Source organism: Nyctibius grandis, chromosome 2, assembly GCF_013368605.1.
Source record: "Nyctibius grandis isolate bNycGra1 chromosome 2, bNycGra1.pri, whole genome shotgun sequence".
Lineage (NCBI taxonomy): Eukaryota > Metazoa > Chordata > Aves > Nyctibiiformes > Nyctibiidae > Nyctibius > Nyctibius grandis.
This window is the reverse complement of record NC_090659.1, coordinates 26,418,170-26,439,725: the sequence shown is the minus strand read 5'-3', so window position 1 is coordinate 26,439,725 and position 21,556 is coordinate 26,418,170. Positions and strand designations below refer to the sequence as shown.

At 39.2% G+C, this 21,556-nt stretch overlaps 1 protein-coding gene and 1 long non-coding RNA gene across 3 annotated transcripts in view; both read right to left on the bottom strand.

Moving 5' to 3' along the window:
• Positions 1-5,386: 5,386 nt before the first annotated feature.
• FUNDC1 (FUN14 domain containing 1) lies at positions 5,387-19,079 on the bottom strand. The gene is made up of 5 exons (XM_068423921.1): positions 18,872-19,079; positions 16,337-16,496; positions 14,380-14,455; positions 7,619-7,747; positions 5,387-6,027 (listed from the first exon to the last, which is right to left on the bottom strand). The coding sequence occupies exons 1-5, from the start codon at positions 19,032-19,034 to the stop codon at positions 5,950-5,952; spliced, it is 606 nt and encodes a 201-aa protein (XP_068280022.1). The 5' UTR covers positions 19,035-19,079; the 3' UTR covers positions 5,387-5,949.
• A 714-nt stretch (positions 19,080-19,793) lies between these two features.
• The window catches only part of LOC137677708 (uncharacterized), a 35,266-nt gene continuing 33,503 nt past the window's right edge, over positions 19,794-21,556 (bottom strand). For both annotated transcript variants that reach the window (XR_011050309.1, XR_011050308.1), the window contains one exon: positions 19,794-21,054. This is a non-coding gene — a long non-coding RNA (uncharacterized lncRNA). The remainder of the gene's footprint in view (positions 21,055-21,556) is intronic.

Sequence of the window (21,556 nt, the reverse complement as noted above, 5' to 3'; positions counted from 1 at the left end):
TTTTTTCTCTGGACCCTTTCCTATTTCTCCACACCCCTTTTGAACTGGAGGGCCCAAAGGTGCTCACGGTATTCCAGGTGTGGTCTCATCAGCACTGAGTACAGACAGGCAGATTACAAATTTCCATATTTGCTGACCATGCTCCTCCTAAGGTACCTCAGTATGTGATTTCTTCATTTGCAGTGACAGTGCAGGGTTCATTCAAATCTATTTAAGGTCCACCATAACCTCTATGCTCCCTCCAGCATAGCTGCTGCTCAGGCAGTGGCTGTCTATGGGGTTAGCCTGCCCCAGGCACTGGAGTTTCTGCTTCTGCTTGCTGAACTCTGTGAGATTGCTCTTGTGCAATGCTCAACTTCCCCAGCTTGCCTTTGAATTGAGCTCTACTGTTTAGTGTGCCAAATGCCTCTCCCGATTTGTCGTCATCCACAATTTGTTAAGGGGCTGCATTCTGGCCCATCACACAGGTCTTTGATGAAGATATTGAACAGTATTTGTGCAGCAGCAGTCCCTGATGTACTCTGCTTGTTACCTCTTCCAGCTGGACACCAAGACATTGATCGCTGCCCTTGGGGCCTGGCAGTGCAGGCAGTTTTCAGCCCACGTTGAGAGCTCCCCTTCTCTATATAGCCAGTCATTTCATCAGAGAAGGAGAACAGGCTGGTCAAGCATGACTTGCCCTTGGTAAATCACCTTGTCATCCTTCATGGAATTCATCTTACTCAACCTTTAGTACCTGCAGGTGAGCAAAGTCATGGCCTCGGATGCCTTTAAAAACAACAGGGAAAAATAGGTCCTTCTAGGTCAGATTCATCTGAGCCACTGCAGATGTCCATTTTAGAGTAAGGTAAATTTGCCACAGAAATGCCTGTTTCCTTTCAGTTATATAAGCAGGCCACAGGGTACTTAGCTTGACACCCCTATGCAGAGAAATTCTACTTCTTGTGCCTCCCCTGTAACTCCTTTACAGTGTGCAGGCCCTGGTTTTCTGATTCTCTGCAGACTACCTGAGGGTCTCAAAGCCTAACTGGAGATGCCTGTAACAACATGAAGAGAGAAAAAAATGTGTATATCATCACTGCCAATGTTTGTTCTACCTTTGCTTTCATATACAAACCAGTCAGTCACTGAAGCATGTGCTTAGCTTTACTTGCACAAGCAGCCTCAAAACAAAGCTCCTACAGAAGCCAGCATGCAATTTAGCTGGCACAAGAAGCTTTTAACTTTGGAAACCAAATATCATATTTGATGCCATATAAATAGAAAAAATATTATTAATGTTGTAGAAAGGTAATTTCTCAATATTTTTTAATCTTAACAATCATACACTGTTATGGGAGCATTAAGAATACAGACTCCCTTACTGCTGTTAATTTTACTTCCTCCTCTTTATTGTCCAAAGTGGATTTTGAAACATTATTTGGCAACACTTGATTTTCAGACATTCCTTTCATACATCTGTAGGTTTTTCTTATATTTACAGATTTGTTCAGATGTATTTGGGCTTACATTTCTTCCTGAGCAATATCTAGCTATCAAGGCATTTCGATTGTCTCACTGGAGAGGATTTGAAATCTAAAAATAAAAATCTGTATATTTGGCTGCAGTACGAGTTTGTTGTCTAACGTTAAACACACGAGAAAACAACATAACCTTTACTTCACAATTAATACTTCAAGAAAGTAAGATGTTTAATTAAAAAATCGTACTAGATATATTGGTTCTTAATTCTCTAGGTCCCATGAGTGCGTATTAGCAAGTGCATGTAGGTAGCCTCTTATGGCGATGAAAGTTCAAAGTGTCTATATTAAATGGGAATTGTATGGTTCAATACTCATTAATTCCCTTTATGGATGTTAACATTTTCTATTAAGTGTTTTTTAAATATACAGTGCACATATGCAGAAATGGTTTTTTACAGCTTAAGGATGTGAGCAATTGATTTTGTGGGGGTTTGATGGTGAAGCCAAAACCCCTTGTATTGACTTCTCCATTTTACTCTGCATACATCCCCCTGCTTCTTAAGACCTCATGACAAATGCACTTGGATGTAAAGGGCAGCTGTATCTTTAAGTACAACATTTTAATTTTCAGTCTGGCTGCTAAAACAGAAACAGCCTTCAAAGATTTAGCCAAACTCTGGCCTCTTAAAATTCAGTAATAAGATCACACTGGTTTTGACCAACCAGTCATCTCACTTTAAACTGAAACTTATTGCCCAATGTTGCTTTAACTAAAAAGAAATAATTTCAGAAAATGGATTATCCCATTAAGATAATACCAAACAAACAGATGATTTATTAGCAATCTCTCCCAAAACTCATTATTTAATAAACTTTCAACAGCTGTTCACTACAGAGGGATATATGGTGTGCCTTAAGTCAATCATTTAGCTTAGCACGCAATTTTGAAAAGTGACTGCTAACCACAACTGTTTGAGGGGAAAAGAATACACAAGCCTGTAGAAGGCAAAGCCAGGATAATCTGATCACTAGAATCATTTTATCATGAACTTACCAAGCAATATTAGCTATGCTCAGAGAAACCTAAAGTTGCTTTTCTTGCATCTTGAGATATAACTGAACACTCCTGCAATTTACCTCAGTGTTGCCCCATCTTTCCCTGAATGGAGCCTGTTCCTTGGTTTCATTAGCACACAGTGGAAATGAGTTCCAAGGGCCAACTACGCGTTACGCGAAAAGCTGTTTCCCTGTGCTACGTTCATGTTTTCAGTTAAGTTCTTCAGCTATACAATAAAAAGCCTTTCATTAATTTACATATTTCTAACACTTTCCTTCTTAATCATCTGCTTTCTGAAATTGATGTTCTCTTTTTTTTTCCCCACCAAAAAAATGCTCTTCAAAAAACTTTTCTTCAATCTTTATTTTGCCCTTCTCTGGATCTTCTTAGCCTGCATTAGTTTTTGTCAGAGAAGACAACAGTAACTTTGAAATCATTCCAGAGAAGAACTTAGCACCAGAAACACAGTATTTCTGTTATGCTCCTTTCTGGTCTCAATAATCTCATGAACATCCATTTTTCTGACTGTAACTTTACAGAGCATTCATTCCCTTATGTACAGTGATATACAAGCTCTGTTCTGAGCCGACACATATAAAATCCCAGGTATTTGCAAGAAAAGCTGCATTTATTTGTTTCAGTACTTTATGCTTATCAAAGTCTGCCACTCCATCATCTCCTCACCCTGCCAGTTCTAGCTGTAGTTCCTGGTAGCATCCCCTCTACCTCACCAACCTAAGGAACTGTACCAGAGAACTCAGCAAGTATTGCTGTGCCAGCAGTCATTCTTCTCAAGTCATGGCTGCATTACGTAAAGCAAATTCTAATACAAACCACCAGTGTTCATCTTTTCAATTATACCATTTCTCCTTCCTTTTTTTGTCCCTCAGACAGTTTTAAATGTATATCATTACACTTATTATTCCAAAGGCTTCAAAAATAATAATAAAAACCTCAAATATCTTTATTTCAATCAGTTCTTTATTCATCGCCTTACCTAGAATCTCAGATAATGGCAACAGAATAGCAGAACAACTTTCCTCTGCAGAAATCAGTCTTGCATGCTACTATATAAGTTGGTTTGTTTTTTTTTTTTTTAATTCTACTTTTGACTATGAATTATATTTCTTGGTCACATGAGCAGCATTTTTAGCAAGCACACTGAAAGATGCTCCCTTGAAATCCTTTCACAGATCAGACTCTTTTTAAAAATGCAAGTTTATGGGTTCATGCTACGCGGTGGTCTCTTCATTCCCAAAGCCCTTCAGAACGTCTGAGTTCATGCCAGTCAGGGTGGGTGACTCACTTCAGTTGGCTTCAGCAGCTCTTTTGACATGCCAAAAATCTATTAGCTTCATCAGCAGAAGAGAGCTGACTGGTTACCTGCCCATTATCCTTTGGACTGAACACTGAGGCAAAGGAACATTCACTTTTTAACATTTTCATCTTTCTTAATTTTTCTTTAAATTCCAGATGACCCAGCACACACATTCCTCCTTGGGCTTCCCATTTCCAATAAACTGCAAAAATTGTGTTTACATAGCTTTAGATATTCACCTTAAAACAAAGTATTTAGGATGCTAACATGTTATTTGTGGCCATTTATGTTCTTTGGTTTTAGGGATTTGAGTTGGGGGGTAGTTAAGTTTTATTTTCAAAAGCCTTAAACGGGCTTTAGCTCAACTTAACCCTTAAACCTCACAGATAGGCATGATGTGCTTTGTAACTTACTGACCTTGTCCAGAGGCATGTATCTATGAAGTCAACATATAACACAGACTTCTGAAGTCCACAGATGCACCATCTAAGTATGCACTAGGTTACTATGTCAAATGCCTTTCACGTACAGCCCAGCTGATGATGTTCATCCCATGTCCTGTACATCTGCAGTTCACATCCATCCCTCTGATGATAATGAATCACTGTTGCTGTTCGGACATGTGAACATGAACCCAAGAGAACCTGCGTGAGAGAGGCTCCATTTCACACTAACTTGCTGGTACAGTAAAAACCAGAGAAATAGGGGCAGAGCAAACAGTCCTTCTTGGGTAGAAATTCCTAAAAGTTCTTAAGTTTGAAATGCAGAATAATGCATTAAGCATTTGTTTGGATTCTCAGCTTCTTCAGAATGAACTAGTAAGAAATTACCAAAGCCACCTTAAACACCTACTTGAGAATAAGTTTTCCAGCCCATCCACAGTTATGCCTCCAATCTCCTTTAGAATCCACTTCCTGCTTTGATTCATCAAAGGCGGAGGCAGCAAACACTTGTGCTTTCCCAGACTTCAGAAGAAATAGGCACTCTTCCAGTAAGCTAACAGAAGCCAGTCTGTACCCTCGTTATCCCAAAGCTGACACCCTAGACAGTGAAAGTCAAATTAAGTGACAACTGTAAAAAAAAAATTATGTCTAAGTTAGGGAGAACGTATGGCAATAGAGGTGAATATGAAAGTGAGTATGATTTCCAGCTAAAATGGACTGCAAGAGCAGCCTTCAGTTCATTCAGGGTACATTGCACTGACGTGCTATCGAGCCCGGCAAAGGACCGGCCCTTGCAAAGTGCTCAGACAGAAGCCTCATCTCTTCATCTCACCAACTACTGAAGTCTGAAATGACCTCCATGGTTTGCTGAGTGTAAAACAATTCAGCATCAGATCACTGTGGAGTCTGTGCTTGCAACGATTATCTGTGTACTACAGTTTTATCAATGAGTTTAGGTATGTCTGCGCTTCTGGGAAAAATAACATACATACACACATAGCACACAAATATCACAAGTATCTCTGCAAATATTTGTACCAGATGCCTGCAGCCTATAACCATGAGACTTTCTTATTTTCTATGTACACAAAGGCCAGAGTCAAAGTTAATTTTCACCTTTAATAAGCTCATGATTCTTTGTTATTTAATACTCTGTAAAAAGGTATTACAGATTGATAGATTATTGCAGCGACTTCTAAAGAACATGGACAGCCATGAGGCTGAAACTACACTATCATATACATTATGTAGTCATTGATACTATCTACTACAGCCTGAAGAAAAATACTTTTAAAAGAAACAATATTTATCTGAAAACACAGAAATGGAGCTTGCTTTCTTACAGTATGGTTACATATCTATATTCCAAGAATAACATTTTAAAAAATGCTAGATCTTGAAAGGTCATCCATAAAAAGAGTCATGATGAAGATGAACCAGTTTTGCCCAGAAATGCTATAATGAGCACACTGCACAGTTTTTCAGCAAATCCTAGTTTTGCCAAGCTTCAAGAGGCAAAAGCCTGAAATGTAAAAGCTTCCAAGTTGTCTAGCTACTCCATTCGTCCTGCTTTGGAAGGCCCCATGACCTACACTGCTCTAAGACAGTGTGTCACCACAGCTGTTCTTTGCTGACATGAATACAATCAGAAAGAGATGATTCAGGTCCTTATGACGCCAGGCCTAACAAAAAGCCTCCAACAAATCCACTGGACACCACGATGTTCTGTTTGATAAATTCTGTTGACTGAAAAGAAAAATAATATTTGTAAAGAACTGAGTCAATGATGTCTGACTGTAACATTTAATACTTATCATAATTGCCTGGAAACAAGAATATTAAAATTATGGAGGGGGGAAGCAACATGTGTAAAAACACATAAAGTTAGGTGGCAACTACTGGCACCAATGGAGTGAAAACTGACTCTCAGCTGTCTTTAACAATATATGTAAAACACAGCATTTTAAAAGTCAAAATACAGAGGAATTGTCATAGCAATTTCATGCCAATACCATTCTTGTTCTGATTAAAACAAGACAGATGTTTTACAAACTCCCTTGGTAAAAAAGCATAACACCATCACTTCAATTTTAATCACATCAAAAAAGTTAAAAAAAATAGTTTTTGGGAAGACTAGATCATTGCAAAAGAAATACACTTCACTCCATTATAACATAATCCTACAAAAACCACTTATGTATGATGACATTTCTGTACAATATTTCACTAAGTAATAGCACAGAGTATAGCATGTTATATCAAATGTGCCATTTCATAACTCCTGCACTTCAAACACCTCAGATTGGCTACTAGTACACAATTAGAAGAAAGTAACATAATCTGAAAAAAAAAAAAAAGAAACAACCAAAAACCTCATCCTGTCCCATTCATTTCTGCAGGGCAATGGAGAAGGACTGCTTAAGCTATTTGGCCTATAGAAGAAGCCAGAAAACGATCTCTCTTGAACTTCCACTTCACGTTCACACTAAAATTTAAGGTCATTCTTATAAACCTATGTGCAACTCCATATAGGTTAATCTGAGGCGTCAAAACTCTTAATTACAGAGTGCCAGTGTGCCCGCTGCTACATTGTCCGCAGCATATTCTGTCAGGATTCACAGTTATTGAGAAAGAGACTTAGATCATCTGTATGAAATGTGAAAATATGCAAAAACAGGCTAAACATACTTTTTTTAAAAAAAAGATAAAAGGATTAAATAAAAGTCTTGAAATGACAGAATGAAATAGCCTCAGTGACACTGATCAGTATCACAGGCTATGTCTTTCCAACATAGTATGTAACTGACAGATTCTGAAGACAGATATTCTTCGAACTGTATAAAAATGAGATAAAAACCACAACTCTAGTTACAAACTAGTTATAGCTTTTCTCCAGAAATATCAGTCTTTTCCAACCAAGTAACTTTGTTATCAGCAGACCAAGATGATTTGGGTTTTGTCTTTGTAGCCACCATGTTTTAACCACAACACTCAACTTTTTACTGTGTCATGACCTTATTGCTTTCTCACTAGCCAAGAATCCACACAGATGAACAGGCAAAGCCAAAGGCCGTCCCCAAGCTGAATCAGCTGTAGTAGTGCATTAGCTTTGAAGTTTGTGTGTTGTTTTTAAGAGTCAGCAAAATAGAAAGCTAAATAAGAGTACCAACTGATAACCTTTAATAAAATATACAGCCAGACCATTTTTTATGCCTTCCCATTACAATCAGAATTATGGCTCTTCAGTTTTGCACCCGCATTTTCAGGTGATTACATCACCTGCAGCGGAAGGTAAGAAAAATTGGCTGATAAAAAACAGTTATCACTTTAGACTTACCTCTTCAATTAGAGTATTGATTTCAGGTGCTGCCTTATTTGCACGCTTTTTAAGCTGTTTTTTTGCTTTGTTTACATCTTTTTCAACTCTCTTCCAGTCAACTTGTACATATCCACTATGACTAGCAATCTAGGAAAATAAAGGGTATTTAGTACAGTTGTAGCTAACATTTTATGAGTCAAAATACAGTATCTTAGTGCCTACAAAATATTATTTTATTATTACTGATACAGGAAAAGACATTGTGCCAAATACAGCAGGCATTCTGCTTCAAACACTACTATTTTCCACAGTAACAGCAGTTCAAATTAGAACAAGCAATGGCAAAGTTCAGTAGACTCTTGTTAATTTTACCACTTCTCTATTATTTGGCTATAAAAGCTTTAAATAACAATGTTCTTCCTTCAGCATTTACCGTAACTTTACTTGTAAGAAAAGGAAAGAGACAAGCACGTTCATAGGACAGCAATAAAAAGTGTTTCATTTCAGCTTCTATCAGAATTGTGTCATTCTGATTTGTGACAGGGTATCTGGAGCTTATCAGAATCATCCTTAGAAATACTGCAAACTTATTTTATCCTACATCATTTATATGGTCCAACAGAAGAGTATTTGATACAAGAGAATTCTCATCCTTTCTACAAAACAAAGCCAGTAAGTGAAAAAATAACATGGCCTGTGTACAGTACAAGTTCTGTACATCAGCAAAATGGGTAAGTTTTGGGGATTGTTCACACCAATTGACACTCAAAACTCCCAAAATGCTTAAAACACCTCCATGCGATTTCTTAGCACATTTAACCATCATCCCAACCCTTTGTCTTATTTCTCTTACTAAGATTTCATCCTGGAAAAAAGTAAGATGTTCTGTTACTTGACCTACCACTGACAGTCTCACAATTTTTATTAAACATATTTAAATGTTTATAAAATCATAGCTTAAAAAAAAATAAAAATGAGGCAATTACTGTATGCTCTAGAGAATGGTTAAAACAAACAACTCATCAGCTGGAATAAGAAAAAAAATATCAAAACTAAGGATTTTAACTGCTAAGATAAATAGATACAGACCACTAACCTAACAGGTAAATGACTTACACAAAAAACTCTTTAGGAAGAGCCAGATTTCTCAGGTCCTTCTTAAGGTCATGTTTGGCAAATTCATGTAGCTTATGTAAGAGCATCCTATGCAAATGGTACAGCTGGTAAATAAAAGCCACATATAATGAACTTTTGTGGAACAGATATTTAAATAAACAATTTATTAGGTTTGGCATAAAAAGAAGTGTTTCACACCGCTTACAGGCACTGAATTTTGACTTTCACATAGTTCTTTCTACCAAATAACTAAAATTAGACCATCTACCTTGTTTTACAACAGCCACAACAATTAAGCAACATATTTCACCACAAATTAGAATTTCTTGATTCTGAAAAAAATAAAAATGAAAAAAGTGTCAGACGAATTTTGTCTGAATTCAAAATGAAGCTCCTAAAAGACCACCTATGTAAGAAAGTAAACTTATGTTTCTATCTTTGCACAAGATTTAAAAAAACAATTCACTGGACAAATGCAAAATGAACTTATTATATTCTCCTTTACTTCGTATGTCAGAATATAACCAATTCATTCACCTTGCCTGTCTATTGTAAAACCATTTACCCACACGGGCACTAGTGTCAGGCAGGGATAGCTAATTAAGGACTGTCTACACTGTATGAAAACATGAAACCAGTTTTAAAGCTGTACTGACTGCATATCCAGTCACTGGATGACATATCAGGAAAAAAAAAAAATGTTGCACGCTGGGGTAATTTTTATTTTATGAATTTAACATTACCACAAGAATTTCAAAAAGGCCCAAGCATTGAATTGGTGCCTTCTAACTCATAAAAACTTAAAAGTAAATATGGACTGATGTACCCAGTCCAACATAATGTAAGAAATGCTAATGTATTTGCTTGCTCGTAAAAAAAATACAAGCAAATGGACTTTAAAAGAAACAATTTGTTAAGACTAGTTTAAATAGCAGTGATCCATACAATACAAAGATGAGGCAGAAGTTTTTAAGTTCTGTTTAGCTCTCCAGTAGTTACAACTTATGTTTGTATCAAAACTCCAGTTTACACAATAAAAATTACACTACTTTTCTCCCTGAACTTAGTAGCAGAGATCTTAGGTTCTGCTTTTGAGTTTTTGTATACATCTATGAAATAAACAACAGAGGACAATGTTTTGAATATAAAATTTATAACTGAGAAGAAGAAAAAAAACCCCTGTACTTCACTGCAGTGATAGTCACAGCCTGTGTCATATCCACTTTGGCTGCAATCCTACTAATTACGTAACTTCGTATGTAAGCGCACAAATAATCCCACTGAAGTCAGATGTTGGTGAGACAGACTTCAATTTTCCTAATACATCATAAAAAACCTATTCACTCACAACAGTAAATTTACATAAACACAAATTCTTGAAGTTCACTAGTATTTTTAAACCCAGCCCCTACAATAACAAACTACAATAATATTCCATTATCAGTTCCATACTTTGTATATATGTTAAGGAGTCCATGTAGGTCTATACATATAGATATATATATTCTTAAAGAGACATATATGGGGGTGAGCGTGTGTAGATTTCTGTAATACAGAAATCTATCTATATAATGTAGATATGATAATGGAATAATATATATTATATACATATCTCTCTCTCATGTATCACGTTAGTAAAATTATATTTTTGTTCAAGATCTTCCAGAACTGATGAAAAAATAATGGATTTCTCCAAAAAGGCAATCGAAAAAATACATCAATGAAGTGAATACTAAAAATACATACCTCTTTCTCTACACCAATCAAGAAAACAAGAGAATCTAAGAGGGAAGAACCTCATTTTGGGGGTGGACACTGGAGAGGCATGCAAGTACTTCGTTATTGTGAAACATTATTAAGAGTAATGAGCAAAAAAATGTTTAAGAGCAAAAAATGTACTTGGCAAGATGGGACAAAAGAGTTTTAATTTTCTCAAAGATTAAATCTCTCATACTAAAAAAGCCCAACCAAGCCCAGAAGGTAAATGTGAGCTCCCTGTGCTCAGCTGCTTGCACAGCGTACAGAAGCTACATATACTTTTAGGTATTTTCTGGTATTTAGATAGGTAGCAACCCCCATCACACTCAACCAGCTTCCAGAACAGACCTGACAAGTCTCTAACTTCAATACACACATAAGGATGGACTGAGAAATGATACAATTTTTTTTGTAGGAGTTAAACTCCAGAGGCTGTATTGTCAGCCACCGTCTGCTGGCACACTCCACTGTAACCAGTGAAACTGCTCTATTTCACAAAGGCAGAGATGGCTATTCCACTGAATGTTCCCTCAAAGTCTGCAGACATCAACTGTGAAGTGGGATATTCAAGGCCAAACTGAATACAACTCTTTCTTATTAAGCCCCCACTCCCAGATGCATGTTGTTCTCTCCCCACTTCACTGAGATGCCACATCATCATCATGGCATGGTATCAACAAACCCCCATACAATATATAGCCAAGGATATCTTAGAGTTTATTACGTTTATTGTGTTGTTTTCAAAGATTTACTTTCTTAAGTAGAAAAAAATTAATGAAGAATTGAATTGAATTCATCAATGGCATGTTAATGGAAGGAGGCAAAATATATTAGTGAAAGCAAAAATAACCGAACAAAAATACAGCTTTATGATTAAATAATAGTCAACACACAATGGAAAAACCTGCAATTTGTGTGTTGACTGGAGAGCAAAAAGCAATGAAGCCATTATTAAGGATACAGGAGTTTAAAAACACAGAGAGAACAGGTGCTCATTAAGAACAATTGTTTTTAACTAATTCATTATAGCAGAACCACATGAGTTCATACTTCTCTACTCTTCAGGGTTTCACTTAACTCTGTGCTGTATAAACTAGAAGTTATACATGGAAAATCCCTTACTTGTTATGAGAAATTAATTATCTTTTCCTTAATATAGTGCATAGGTATTGTCTTACACCAGCACATTTGAAGAACTACACCTATTTCAATGAAAAAGGATAGTTAATTGATCAAATTAAGCTGTTGAAATATCCAGCACAAAGATGTGATAACAGATCTTAATTTTTAAAAACTATGCAAATTTCTCAATGTAATTTTTATTCTCTTTCTCAGACTACTTTTCCTTTAATCTGTATTAAGACTGAAAAATTTCTAGATCACTTACAAAAATCTGAAAAGTCTTTTTTGCTTCTTGTACAAACTGACACTTCAAAAAAGTATTGCTTTCAGTTTCCTGCTAGATTTCTTGAGATGAGTCATCACATGCTGAAGAAAAAAAATGCACTTTTTTAATTTCAGGACTGAAATGTTGGACTGAAATGTTTCACTAAATGGGCTTTAGCCAAGAATCTCGCCTTCTGTAGTTCTTTTTCTTGTTTTAGCAGGTAATTACAATGCCAATATTACAATCAGGAGTTCAAATGAAATCTGCAACTTCAGAGAAATTTATAGATAAGAAGGAAGTTTCCCGTCATGTGCTGAAACGCTCCTCTGCCCACTCAGGGGAAGCGCTGAACATGTATACATAGGGAAATTAAAATCACGATGTGCGATCTTTAAATGAAAAAATTAAAGACTACAGAAATATAATTACACTATAGAATTTATGACTCAGCTATAAAATGCAAAACGTTTTGAATTAAAATGAAAGACCAAGGCATTTACTTCATTCCCTTCCAAGAGAATCTGATCTTACTTAATTAAAGATACAGACAACTCAATCAAAATATGCAACTCATTTTTCCTCTTGGATAATATTCCTTTTCAGATACACTGAAAATGAGATCAACTAAGAAATCAGACACTCAAACACATGGCAAATCTATTTTATGTACAGGAAAGCTCCCCAAACTTCACAGCTCAACAAGCAAAAATACTGCACGTGTGTTTTAAGCAATTCCTATTCTTCTTTGTCTGTAGGTCTTAGTCTTAAGTTTGCAGCTTCCTGTAGTCAGAAGTACTAATGAAGGCACCTGCAGGCAGTATTCTGTCTGCTACCCCTGGGTGCCAGGCCTCAGTCATATTTAGTTGAGACTTGTCATTAAAAGAATTAAGACTGATGGCATACAACATGGGAAGAGAGATTCGTCTCTTTAAGTAAACTAGATGAAAATATGACCAGTGCTTCCAAAATCCACTGCACAAATATCTAAAGATTTAATTCTTCCCTCATGATCCACAAATAGACATTATGGGCTAAAGAAGTCCAGAATACTCTACCAAATTGATTCATTTGCTGGCATAGCACATTTTGGCAAAAATGTACATCTGGATTATTCTAAACCATTTCAGATTCAACACCCTTGTAAAATCCATCTCTATCTTTAGGTACAAGCCCAATAACGAATGATTTCCAGGAGGTGTAAAAAGGTCATCAATGCACAATGGTGAAGCAGAATGAGTGTTAATACTATAAAGCTTCATATCAAAAATATTTCTCTGACTTTTTAAATTATTGTTGACTCTTGCTTTTGAGTAATTCAAAATAAAATACAGTTTATATTTGTTAAAAACAACTTAAACCAAATAGTTCCAAGAGCATACATTCTCATATAAGTGCTGCAAGTTCAGTTATATGTTCAATAAGGGGTTTAAAAAAAAACAAAACCAAAACCAGTAGAGAACATGATCATGAAGGAAGTACGAATACTTCACACAGCTGTGACATTTTAACACATTACACAGCAGCAATCAGAGGTAATACCCAAGTCTTCCTGATCAACGGTTGACTGCAACAGCCATTACAATCAAAGGAATAACTAAAAGTGGGATATACTTTTCAGAAACCCTCCAGGGTGATATTGGAAAGAACAACAACAACAAAATATATCTTTAACATCCTGTTTCAAAAAAATGGTATATTATTTGCATGAACCTAAGTAGGCACCAGTCTATTTCCTCTAGAATGATCTGAGGAAAAACGACAAGCTCACAGGTATTAAGACATGAAAAATGCCAGTAAAAAAATTAAGAATTACTTGGCATCTTACAGAAGGATACGTGAAATTCTTCTTCACTTAAACTTTCGTCATCTAATTTAAAGGCCTTTTGGAAATATGTCTCCTCCTAACCGCAATACCTGATGAAAAATGCAAATGGTCGTGCCAAATAACATCATTAAAAAATTTTGGACTTGAAATCCAATCAGAGGAACGCAATGAAGCTATCGGAAATCAGCAAAGCTTCAGAGGTTCAATAGATATAACTAGTAAACACAGCATGGGGAGAAAAAGAGAAAAACATGGCTTCATCATGGGACCAGAGCAAGCCTTCCAAGCAACTGCCAAAAAGCCTACTTCTAAAGCACGGATAACAAATTCTCAAACCTATTTAAAATAAACACAGCTTAAATTCCTTGATCTCCCTAACCATAGGTTTACAGGCAGTTCCTCTAATCAGGCAATATTGAATCACCTACAGCATCTCAGTTTCTGCACAGACGTTTCTTTGGGCTACTATAAATCATTTTACAGGATAGAGTAGATTCTGATTTACCACTGATTTTTAGAAATGTCTCTTTCGTACACAATATTCCAGTTGAAATGTTAAGTTTTTCATTGATAAGACTAAAAAGATGAAGGAGATAAGAAGTATTCCTAATTAAATTTTACCCAACAGCTGTGTTTTTCCTGTTGTTTAGTAAATAACATTTGCCAACGTATAAAGCATGAAATTCTACATACTTGAAGCAGAAGAAAGCCACCACCTACTGCAGTTGCTGCAAGCTTTCCGACTTTCTGGAACAAAAAATCCCGCACAACCTTAGAACAAAACAAAAAAAACCCAGTCCAATGAAGTTGTCTGCTGAACAATTCTACACTCCAAAATTCCCGGCTACAACTATTACTATTTTTTCATTTAACAAAGCAAATGTATCATTTCACAATTTAAAATTGTTAAATCAGAATATTTAATACAAACAATATTTAATTAACAATGTCTAACAAGACAACATGAGTAAAAGTTGCTAGTTCATGGCTGCCTGATGGCCCCTTTAAAGTAAGCTTGAGATCTCCAGGCCTTGTCTACACACAAAAGCTGTATGCTGCTGTTAAATGTAGCATGTTAATAAAGCACAATGTAATAATATAAAAGTGCCATTATAACTGTTCCCAAATGGAAGGTAAATATATTATACCATCATTTATATTAACTACACAACCCATAACTTAAATACCTCAGATAAAAAGTAGTTACTTCCCTACCACAAGAGTTAAAATCAGCAGGGCCCCCTTCCACTGGGACATGGCCTTAGTCTGGTTTTAATGGATCAAGGCAACCATCAAATTAATTGTCTTGTTCGCAGCCTCCAAACACTCCCACATCAAATAGAGAACAGCGCAGATATCGATACCATAGAATAGTTTGGGCAGGAAGGGGGACCGGTGGAGGTCATCTGGTCTAGCCACCTTCCCAGAACAGGGCCAGCTGCAAAGTCTGACCCAACCTCCAAGCTAAATCAGGTTGCTCGGGGTCCTACACAGGCAAGCGTTGAACGTTTTCATGGCTGATGGTTCCGTAACTTCTCTGGGCAACACTGCGGGTGTCTGATCCACCTCCCCACCTGCCCACACACAGAGGGGAATTTTTTTTCCCCCTGCATATGAATAGTGATTTCATATTTACATACATGAATACACACACAGAGATGTGTATATATATCTCTACGGATACTGAAATATACAGTTTCCAGATCTTTCAATAAGCCAGTTTTTATGGATGCCACATGAACTATTCCCTAGAAGCTTCAGGGTTTATGTATACACATCTAACTTTTAAAAATTATTTTAAGGCTACAGGGGCAAATAAAAAAATCAGACTGAAACCTAAGCCTACATTCCTCAAAGCCGTACTGAGCCTGGACATGACAATTTCATTTCTAGTCTACTTCACCTTCCAAATCTTGCATAATTCTGATTTAAAAGATACTGTGCTACCACAATGTTGTTTTTCACTGAACTTCAACTTTTTAGAGTACTGGAATACCATTCAAATACCTTTGACAAATAAGAAATACCTTGACATAGCTGCTAAGGCTGTGGCCACATTTTCCATTTTAAGTTCTCATCTTTACTATCTAGCTTTCACCATGAATTATTTTAGTGTAACTATGCTGTGGTATCTGACAGCAGACTCTTAAATTGTTCAAAATGGCTTCAGCTGAATTTAGAGGGGAAAAAAGTCTCTACGAAATGGGGCTCTTAATTAAAAGTATATTCTGCCACACATTTTTTTCCTTCATTTCTTTTACCTATAAAATACGTCTTAGCCCTAGTATCTTAACTAGGTTTCTAAATGTATACTAGTAAGGAAATAAGCTTTTCCATACAAACAAAAGTTATATGCAGTAATTTTCCATTTATCCCTTGTACTTTTAGAGCTCTGACACTTCCCTAAATCCTTTTCACAGTAACTGGTACGAGTTCCCTTAGATAACTGGTGTTTTACTAATACTACAAAACACTTTAGAATGATGAGTCAGAGCAATGAGTTAAGAAATTGGTCACACATGAATAATCTTGATCAATGATAAAGGAAATTCCGTTAGAGAAGATATATTTATCTGCTTCAGATAGCTTTGGAAAGGGATCTTCTAAAACGGTAAACAGTCTAGGACAGTTATAAAAAGTGATGCTCCCTCACCAGCCAGTCACGCCGCCCATCACAATCTGGGTAGCTACAGAATATTTTTCTACAATTGGTCCTGAATTCCGGCCAAACACACGATTCCACCAATGGTGACGCCGTGCATATTCTGTTAAATCCAACACTTCATAGGAATCATCGTCACTGTCATGTTCTTAAAAAGAAAAAAAAAAAGAAAAAAGTTATTTTCTCAGTTAGACAGTAAATTAACAATCTATGTAAAAATCCCAAACATTAAAAGAACTGTGTCTGGTATTACGTGGCTAATCCAATTGTTTAAATTGCAGCATACAGGCTACCTACAGTCCAGCAGTTTACAGCACAAAGGATTTCGAGATTTTATGCCATAATCTTCAAGGTAAGGAAGAGAAGACTATAGAGAAGCTATAATCTATAAAATCCATGAGCGCCACAGAAAAGGTGAACAGGAATCTCCTACCTGTTCAAGTACAGCAACCAAGAGGTATCAGATGAAACTACCAGGCAGCTTGTTCAACACAAAAAAAGGAAGTCTTCCTCCCCTCCCCTTCACTCCCGACCTGCCAGAAGCCCCAGTTAACCTGTGGAACAGCCTGCTGCAGGATGCTGTAGATAACAAAAGCTGATGTGGACTCCAAGTAACAACAGAACAAATTAAAGGGGAAAAAAAAAACCACCAAGGGCTGTCAGACACAAAGACAACCACCATGGCTAATGAGGTCCTGGGCTCAAAATCATTAAAAACATTCTGAGAAAGTATCCATACATGCTTACCCTGTTCAATCTTTCTTAGCTTATCCTGCGGCTGCTGGCTTTCAGACACAGGATGCTGGGCTTTCATCTGACCTACTACAAATCTTGCAACGTGAAACATGGCTAACTCAAGAGAAAGCACAGCACAACTCTTCTGGATAGACCAAAACTTTGAAGGATTGAGAACTCCTGGCCTAGTGTTTTCCTTGGAGGGCTAGATATTAGCATATGCTAATAAGCCAAGAAGAGACACTTCTGTTCCCTTTCTACAACAGGTGAAATAGATGAAGCTGGGACTTCAATTACATTCCACATTTGCAGTACAATTCTGTCAACATTTTCAAAATAGGCCTCCTACAATTTCAAATTAGAGATCCTAAAAAATACCACACACACTCAGACATCAAAGGGAAGAGATGGTTTTAATTTTTTAAAGAAAATTATTTTAGAAGCGTATCATGGCTCTATGGACATACATGCATGAATTAAAGTCCACTTTGGTGAAGTATATTTAAGGTGAAATATAAGTTCAGCAATGATGCTGGGACTTTCCAGAGAGGAAGAGAAGTTAAGTTACTACCTAGAATCATAAAGTAAGACTGTAGATATAAACATTCTATTAAGAATTTCAGCAGCTTTTTTTAACTCTTACTACAAGTATGGGTAAAAAGTTAGTGAATGCAAGAGATACACATGTAGGTACGAATTACTCCCCTTTATTATCACCTAAGTGTTCTTGAGTACTTGATGCCCCCTCCCTGGCAGTGTTCAAGGCCAGGTTGGATGAGGCTTTGAGCAACCTGGTCTAGTGGAAAGGTGTCCCTGGCCATGGCAGGGCAGTTGGAACTAGATGATCTTTAAGGTCCCTTCCCACCCAAACCATTCTATGATTCTATGATACTAAAACATAAATAGCAAGGCCCATAGTGCTAAAAAGCTGTTACTGCATGTTCTTTCTTTCCAGCTTTGAGGTATTGAGAGCAAACTGTTCAACTTCTTCAAACAGAGAAGAACATAAGAACACTGTCATAGACCGTCAGTTATGTTAATTCTGCCCCTAAATTAATATTATTCACATCAAAACTCACACAAGCGTAACACATTGTGTGGAAAGTAATAATGCTCGAGCACTTTCTACTGACAAAAAATACTCCCTTGCGGGATAATATTATGCATACTCTTCACGCACATGAAGCCGCACCCGTGCAGAAAGGCGTTACACCACACGGCTATGACAATACATCTAAGATCTGCACGATAAAAGATGCGGAGACGACGGAGGCCAGGGAAACCTTTCCTAGCTTCCCCAGCGCGCCCGGCAGGTTCAGCTCCGCGCCCTCCGGGGCCTCGGGCGAGGCCAGAGCAGCACCCGCGGTTGCCTGTCCCCGTACTGCTGCGAGGGCCCTGTTGGCACGTCGGTTCTAAGGCGGCTTCCACCGCGGGCCCTGCCGCTCCTCCGCGCCCTCTCACACCGCTCCCGCCCAGCGGGGCGCCACGGCGAAGGGGCCGGGAGCGGGGTGCCGCGACCACCCGCAGCGGTGGCAGCCGCCGCTTGGTCCCGCCCGGCGACGGGCCAACGCGCGAGACCCGGCGGGGGGGACGGACGGGGGAGGGGCAGAGCCCGGGCCAGCCCTCCCCGCCGCCGGGCGCCGGCACCGGCAGGGAGACCAGGCCGCCCCGCCGCCCCCCCGCCCCTGAGAAGAAGGGCGGCCGCCACACCTCCTCCCCTTTCCCGTAAGGGGACGGGACGGTGCGCGTCGCTACGGACGCGCCCGAGCCCACGGGGAGCGCACTGACCTGGGGCGGTGCGCGGCCTCCGCGCCGCCATGTTGGCTGCCGTTGACAGCGGAGCCGGGCCCGGGGCCGCGTGGCTCCGCCCCCGAAGAACCGCGCTGCGCCTTCCCCCAACCGCGGCACCGCCTCCTCTGCGGCCGCCGGGCGACAGCGCGCATGCGTCCATCGCCCTCCCCGCCCGCGGCGGGAGCGCGAGGAGCGCGTGGGGACTCTCTCCGCGGCGGCGGGTGACGTCACGGACAGGGCGGGCCCCGCCGGCACCGCGGAGGATTGTGGGGGCTGTAGTTCCCCGGCGGGACGGCGGCCATTTGGGCGGGGGCACACGCCGCCCTCCCTCCCTCCCTCCCTCTGTCGCCGCGGGGCCGGCGCTGTGGGGCTCGGTTTCTCTGCCGTCTGCGCCCCGGCGGCGGGGAGGTTGTGGGGGGGGGGGTGGTGTCCCCTCGGCCCTGAAAGGCAGAAGGCTGCAGGCCCCAGGCGCGCTGCTCCCGCAGAGTGGCTGTGGTGGTGGCCCGGCAGGTTGGCAGCCTGGGGCTTCTTGCCTGTACAGTGGGAGCCTTATTCACCGTGGTGATACGTGTAAGGCCCTCAAAAAGCCTCAGAATAACTCTTCCTGTGGATGAGAAGTAATGGGGTGGCAGTGGTCATCGCTGGACAACGGCCCGCACGTAGCTGCAGCGTCCCACATGCAGTGGGGGCGTCTGAAAGCACGCGGCACGTTGCCATGGGCATTAAGTGTCCCATAAAAATTAATAACCAGAAAAGAAAACAAAATGCAAGGCCCTTCAAAGGACAAAGGTTAAAGTCAATGTGAGCCATGAAACATTAAAAAAAAAGTGAAATTCAGAACCGCTTCACCCGAGTCTGCTCCCTCGGATGCAAAGGTGGGTGCTGTTGGTGTTGCTTTGGTGGGCTGAGAGCCACACAATTTTATTTCACTGCATTTATTTAGTTTGTATCGTGTGCAACCTTTACAGCCATAATGTAGAGGTAGCTGACACAGTAACCACAGCTTCAGGGACGTTGTGGCAATATGAACATCAAGAAAGCAAAAGAGTTCAATTATTATAAATAATAAAAGAAAATTGGAAACAAATTATTTAAAAATGTTTACAGTCTCTCATTTGGACTCTCATGCTGCCAGTACACAAGACGGGCCATTATAATGAAAAAAATCCACGTTTTCCCATGTCATAAAGCTATTTTTATAGAGTGAGACATATCTCACAACATGCATACTAAGCATTTAAGATTCTAATTAACCCCTTAATTACACCAGTCTTATCAGAATGCACAAAAAAAGAAAAGCATATGTTCTACATGACAGTACTTCTTAAATCAACTCTGAGATTGAAGTTAGCTTATAAAATTTGCAGTTAGTGTATAAAATAGTGGCTTGCTTATCAACTGATTTTTATTACAAACATTTGCCGTTGTGATAGCGTGCCAGCCAGAACTGGGTAATATATTGTTTTCCTTAAGATTTTTAATAAATCTATTTCTGTATGGAACACAAATTTGTCTCTTACAATTTGTTTTGACAAACACCTAACATCTTTGGACTTTTCATGTTTAAGCATAAAATTTTTTTTTTTGGTATTCATTTCCCAATCAGTAACAAAAAGCTTGTTGACTTTTATTGCTAAATGAATTACAATCTCTTTTTCTAACACTAGCAGTTAGTAAAAAAAAAGTTTGGAGTGTTTACACAGTCCTTATAATTAACAGTGGAAGGCAGCACACTAACAAAACTAAAATGCTGCTTTCCTGGCTTCCTTCATGATGCCAGGACTGGACAAAAGGCAACCCAGCTAACTCATCTATGGTATCTCTAGAAAAGGTTCCCATTATCTTGGTATTTTGGGTCTTCCTGATTGGTGTCAGTCTGGGTTTATCCCAGAGTGTATTCACACATGATATTCGTTGCTGTAGTGGATGATCTCCTGGCCAGGAGAACAGAGAAGGTGCTGCAACCAACTCAGATAGACCTGTTGGCTGTTTTCAGTTTCACAACCATCGATGCAGTTGCAAACCCTACAGCAGTTTGTTTGGCTGGCTTTCACCTCTATTTCTATCTCTCAGGGAGATCCCAGAAGATAAGTTTTTACTACTGTTTACTCTTCTGGCTGAGCGCATCCCTGTGGAGCTTCTGCAACCTTTCACTTCTCTTGTTCATTCTGTAGGCAAGGCTGTAGAAAGATAATAGAGAGAAAGGATTTTCAGGATGGCCATTGTAGGCAGCCTGAAACATCATTTTGTATCTCAGTCAGTGCTTGAAATTTCTTATCCCATGCCTGACAGAGACACCTCATGCAATTAGTGGTCCAACTACTACTCCAAACCTAATGCTGCTGTCTTGAGGTCCCTCTGATCTTGGGGCTCACTCTCCTCATTGGTACAAATAGCCACATCTGCACCCTTCTCTCAGCCTGCCCCACGGTGCTGTACTCTCAGGATACCCACACATCTCACCAAGTGCATTCACACTACACGTCGCCCACTCCAGAAGCCTTTGCAGCATTTTCGGCAAGACCGTTCTTGTACTTGTTTTGGATCCCATCTGGGTGTACCACACAGCTACACCAGGCAGCCCTGCCTCCTTTTGCACCTCTCTTGCAGAGTCAGGGCAGTGTGACAAGCTGAACAGAAGGAGTTTGGGAAAGAGCTAGAGGAAGACCTTTCAGCAGGTAG

What these genes read in the sequence shown, in the direction of transcription:
- FUNDC1 (XM_068423921.1), bottom strand. Translation starts at nt 19,034, where the DNA reads ATGGACGCATGCGCGCTGTCGCCCGGCGGCCGCAGAGGAGGCGGTGCC. An exon ending in GGCGGCGTGACTGGCTGGTG is followed by an intron (nt 14,456 to 16,336) that starts AGGGAGCATCAC and finishes TTGTTCTAAGGT; the next exon opens with TGTGCGGGATTTTTTGTTCC. An exon ending in TCAATACTCTAATTGAAGAG is followed by an intron (nt 6,028 to 7,618) that starts GTAAGTCTAAAG and finishes TTTTCTTTTCAG; the next exon opens with TCAACAGAATTTATCAAACA.